Below are 5357 nucleotides of genomic sequence, written 5' to 3'. Positions count from 1 at the left end.
TACGGACAAATGCTGATGGGGTGACTATCTCGTAATCTATGAGGGGGAATAAATGATCCAAGGGATGTACACAGCGAAGACGTTCCTCGTTATAGTGACACTGCTACTAAACATATGCTGTACTGTCAGTTTGGACGAGTCTACACTAGTTGGTCAGTGGGTAACTGAAGCTTCTTACATCGACTCGATCATCAATACTCAGGATGTCTTCCGAATAGATGAAGGTCAGTGCTGCTCATTATCTTTGTATACTACACCTCATCTGCTCGCAAGGCTAAACCTTGGGCTAAACTAAAGTATGGGGAAACTGATTTAATACAGGCTGTAGTGTGTTATGGGTAAAAAAGAGAAAGGTCAGGTCTTCTGCATTTAATATTCAGACTAGGGTATGATTGACCAATACAACTCTTGGCTCTTTGTCACCTGTGTCAGCAAAGCTTGCATTCCATTTTCTGACCTGCAGGGCCATTCAGAATGCTCGTCTAACAGTATGAAGACTCTGGCCACTCAGGCCATTCAGTATCCACGTCTGACTCTGAGCATTCTTATACATTATCATTCAACTATCCCTCTAGGGACCTGCAGGGAGGCAACAAATTAGCCTGTGGCACCTGAACCTGAAAACTATGCTGAATGCAGAAAAATCCCAGACCAGGTGGTGACTTGATACACAGACACTATAGGTGCCTGAGGAGCCACACAGCCTGGGACCCTCTGGACTCAGCCAGCAATTGTGACTTCTCATTTTTTCATTATGCAAAAGAATTTGCAGTATGGAAGGCTTTCATATGATGCAATTACCATTGCAAGTTGTAAGATGATTAACTGAAACTGATGGTTATTTCTTAGAATGCTGACTGCTCTATTAGAATATCTGCATAAAGAATGATTCTACTAGTTGCTGCTAAGAACAAGGTAGCTAATTTATACCTTTAAAATCCTCTCAGATTGAAATGCTCTAATACAACAGTCACAGTTTATCAGTTGCAATATTGAACAATGATAATGAATAAATGGCCATCAGAGTGAGAAATTGGGCTCAGTTGCAGGAAGAATAGAGATTAGCTAGAGGTCCTTAACTTTTTTATTGTCAACTCTTGCCATGAGGTTGAGGAACTTTTTGATTGTTGATGTTTTTTTTTAAATCTGGTGATTGTTCTATTAGAGTATTTTGGTTGCCTATTTAGGCTTTTACACATACTTGACTTTAGCTTAATATAACTCCGTAAATTTCAATCTAATTCACCAAAAGGTATTCCTAAAATAATACCGACTGGTAGTGGTTTACCCTGTAAGATTATTTTTTGAAACGTCTATTAATAATAACCGAGTTTACAGCAAAGTTGGTTCCTAGCTTTGCCCTACACCATAGTACCCTCCTGTGTGCCAAATTTCAAGACAACTAGAGTACATGTTTGTATATATGAAAAGACAAAAAGAATTGATGAAACCAAGTGAAGAAAACTGGGTTGTGTATATAACAAGGATGATTTGGGCAGTGAACTTTGTGTGTGACCTAGCCTATTGGCGTATAAGCTGTCAGTAAAGCAAATACCCTTCACTGAGGAGTCATTATTGATATTACAGTGTTGTTCTTCCAGCCTTATCAATGGAAACAACAGTAAAATTAAGGTGTGGGTCAACTGATTATGGAATTAAACTTGCTAGTACAAGCTAGGGGTGTCCATTGTAGATAGGTTATGACCATAGTCAAGATAAAGTTTTATTATGACACTTTACCTTAGTCAGTTACAAATCATAGTCTATAGCTGGTATATGTTGTATCTACCTCACAGATCTCAATGTCACTCGGATAACAGATATAGGTAGTGATGGAACATGGAGTATAGCTGTGATCAAAATGGTCACAAACACTTCATTTCACCTGGTTAATAGAAGAGGCAAGACAGTTACCACTGGTCACATTATGAGTGACACACAAATATCGTGGAGTGACAACTCTTCATCGTGGAATAAAATCCCTATCATTACAAAGGTCTATGTAATATTTATGAACCATGTTGATATAGGCTATGATGGGATCAACCCCTCACGTGGCTATGTCAATAATGTTATTAACAAATACTTCACTAAGTTCTTCCCAAATGCTATACAGTTAGCTAAGGAAGCTAAACAGAAGAAGCTACCATTTATTTACACAACACAACCATGGCTTATTAGCTTGTATCTTGACTGTCCATCACACATGATCCTTAACAATATCCAGTTGGAGTGTCCTAGTAAAGCAGAAGTGACTGCTCTAGCTGAGGCTGTTAAACTTGGTCATCTTTCCATGCATGCTGGAGCACTGAACATGCAATATGGTATGATGAACTCTGACACCGTTATTGCTTCTGTTCAGCTTGCTAGTCACGTTTATGAACGACTTGGTATTAAACACACCCCACGAGTCCTCAGCTTACGAGATGTTCCTGGGCTGACCAAGAATTCTCTGGCTGCTCTCTACTCAGCCGGAGTACGAGCAATTTCAGTTGGTGTCAATGGAGGCTCTGCTCCTCCAGCTGTTCCTCGTCTGTTTAACTGGACTGATATTGGTATGTTGAGCATGTGGCATCCTGGAGGGTATCCGTTACCTCATAAGGACAGTATTACTGCACCTGGTGGACTGGCATACAAAGATTGCTTGTTGTTTCCTAAACAAAAAACTGCTTTAGCATTTGCATTCCGTGATGATAACCAAGGTCCACCAGAGACCATTGATGAGCTGCAAACCATCCATACCATATTACAAGAAGAGTTTCCCAGTGCAGATATCATAGCATCATCCTTTGACAAATTTTATGAAGAAGTACTGTCCCATGTGGAAGACGTGCAACCATTTTCATCAGAGATAGGTGACACTTGGCTGCAGGGTATTCAGTCAGACCCAAGGAAGACAGCAGAGTACAGAGCGATGGAGACAGCTTACAGTGAATGTGTACACACTCCAAATTGTAATCATCAAGATCATCGTGTCAGGAATGCTAGCAGGTTCATGATCAAGATAGCTGAACACACTTGGGGACTATGGGGCTACCCAGATGGTTATGACTGGTCTAATGAGCAGTTTAATAGAATTAGAAATGATGCTCTATATGTTGAACAATCATGGATTGAACAAAGAACATTTATTAACCTTACACTAGAGGCACTGGGAACACACCCATTAGCCAAAATGATGAGAGATGAAATAGACCAGGTCAAGCCATCTCTTGGCTTCTTGACTGGCTGTGAAGAGGTTCCTCTGTCAAATCCTGTAGTTAATTTTAATATATCTGGCTCACCAATGCAAGTAGAGTTTAACAAAACTCATGGGTTCTTATCTGAGCTACTAATGGTGGACACTAAAGAATGGTTAATTAAAGATGCTCCTTTTGGACAGGTTGTCTACCACACCTACAACCAAACAGATTTTGACAAGTTCACCAATCATTACGGCTACTTTAATAATCCTGGGATTGATAAACCAGGCAGTACAGAATCTGCTAAACCAGACAGTAGACGATGGTACACTAAACCAGTAAAGATGTATCATTGTAAACCTGCCACATTTATAGTTAACATGACAATGCAAGACATGAAATGCCACTCTTATTATGGCTGCCCTTCTCAGTTCATTATGAATTACACATTTGTAGATACCAACAACATACTAATGGAGCTACTGTGGATTAACAAGACAACTACTAGACTAGGAGAAGCCACGATGTTGAACTTCCATCTCAATAATCCTACTAATAACATTACAGTACTGTATGATGATGATAATGAGGGGTCCATGTTTGATGTGGTGCTGAATGGGTCTCAGTTACAGCATGGAGGTCAAGGAGTCCGGACCGACCAGTTTATCATGTACAGTCATGATGTTCAACTTGTTTGCCCCATAGTATACCCTGATGAACAGGCTACTGTATTTCCTGTACCATTGACCCCAGTCAAACAGGCAACTGGTGTAGCATTTAATCTTCATAATAACATCTGGAGTACTAACTATGTCATGTGGTATCCATTTCTTATTGAAGATGCTGATTTTAAGGCAAGGTTTACTGCTAAACTATCACCACTAAAACGATAGTTCTTGTGTGTGCTAATAATGTGTGGCAGGCTATTGTCAATTTTATACATATTTTCATTATTAATATTTTTGTTGTAAATTTTTATACTATACAGTAGCAACTATACAGTCTATACATGCTACTAACATATAATTATGGAAAGTTTGTTACCAGGAGCTCATAAGTGCTGCAAGACACAAAGGTGCTTATAAGCTCCTGTTTGTTACCGATTAACTAGCTACTGATTGCTAGCTACTTGACTAAGTATCAAATCAAATTTTCAAAACTTTTTGCATGAAACTTGATTGATGAGTGGCTTGTTATCATTTTCAAAGGACTGTGTCCCAAATTAGGCAGGCAGAATCAAAGTCTATGAATTTGCTGGTCAAGCCAGGACAATCAAAAAAAAAACCATAATAAACTCCAACTACCCCATCAAATGAATCAAAACATGTTGGATAATTCTGATGTCTTGCAATTGGTGTGGTGCTCCCCGATCCAGAAAGGAAGCTATACAGCTGGCTAGGGTCTGCATGATCTGTCAGTCTAGCAGTTAATCACCATTTTGTATAAGGGTGTGTATTGCAAATTACACTGCAGCTCTTGTTAAGGGTTACATAAGAATCATAAATGCTAATAATCAGATCACCAGTGAGATCTTGTGATTTCACTGACTTGACAAGATCACTTCTTTTATGAATGATAATGATGTTAGCTGGCAAGTGTCCGGATTCTTTAAAGCCTTGAATTGTTGGCTAGTATACCACACATATTAGTACACTAGTACTGTATCTATGGGGATTGGTGAGATACATGTACACTGTGACTATTATCTGATTTGTTTCAAAAGACAGGAGCTTTAGAAGGGTGCTTCCCCATGCAAGGTACAAACAACATACATAACACACAGAAGGCAGAGCCTGTTCGAGGTGCAGGCTTGTAGCCAGGGGGGGTTCTGAAGAACCGCCCTCTTGGAAAAAGGTCCACAATTTCAGTAAAAAGGTCCACAATTTTAGCAAAAGGTCCACAATTTTAGCAAAAGGTCCACAATTTTAGTATACAAGTCCAAATTTTCAGGAGCAAAAGCCCATTAGCTACAGTTTACTAGATACCACTAATAAGAATCTAAAATAAGTGCTCCGAGTAACTCATTCAGTGCTTGTATTAAATGCAATGCAAGATCAAGACACTCTAATAGAGCAGTCAACCACTCTAATAGAACAATCACTCTAATAGAACAGTCACAATTACATTTTCTTTTAAAAGCTACTTAATTTACATGTAGATTGTCTAAACCAAGCT

The 5357-nt window shown here is 39.1% G+C and overlaps 1 protein-coding gene across 1 annotated transcript; it reads left to right on the top strand.

Moving 5' to 3' along the window:
- The first annotated feature begins 4 nt into the window (after positions 1 to 4).
- Positions 5 to 4200, top strand: LOC136262362 (uncharacterized). Its single transcript, XM_066056606.1, has 2 exons — positions 5 to 224; positions 1797 to 4200. Exons 1-2 carry the CDS (start codon positions 53 to 55, stop codon positions 4073 to 4075), a joined length of 2451 nt encoding a protein of 816 aa, XP_065912678.1. The 5' UTR covers positions 5 to 52; the 3' UTR covers positions 4076 to 4200.
- Positions 4201 to 5357: the final 1157 nt, after the last annotated feature.

This window comes from Dysidea avara, chromosome 7 (genome assembly GCF_963678975.1).
Source record: "Dysidea avara chromosome 7, odDysAvar1.4, whole genome shotgun sequence".
NCBI lineage: Eukaryota > Metazoa > Porifera > Demospongiae > Dictyoceratida > Dysideidae > Dysidea > Dysidea avara.
Note: the sequence above shows the minus strand (reverse complement) of the source record. Positions and strands in the feature narration are given on the sequence as shown.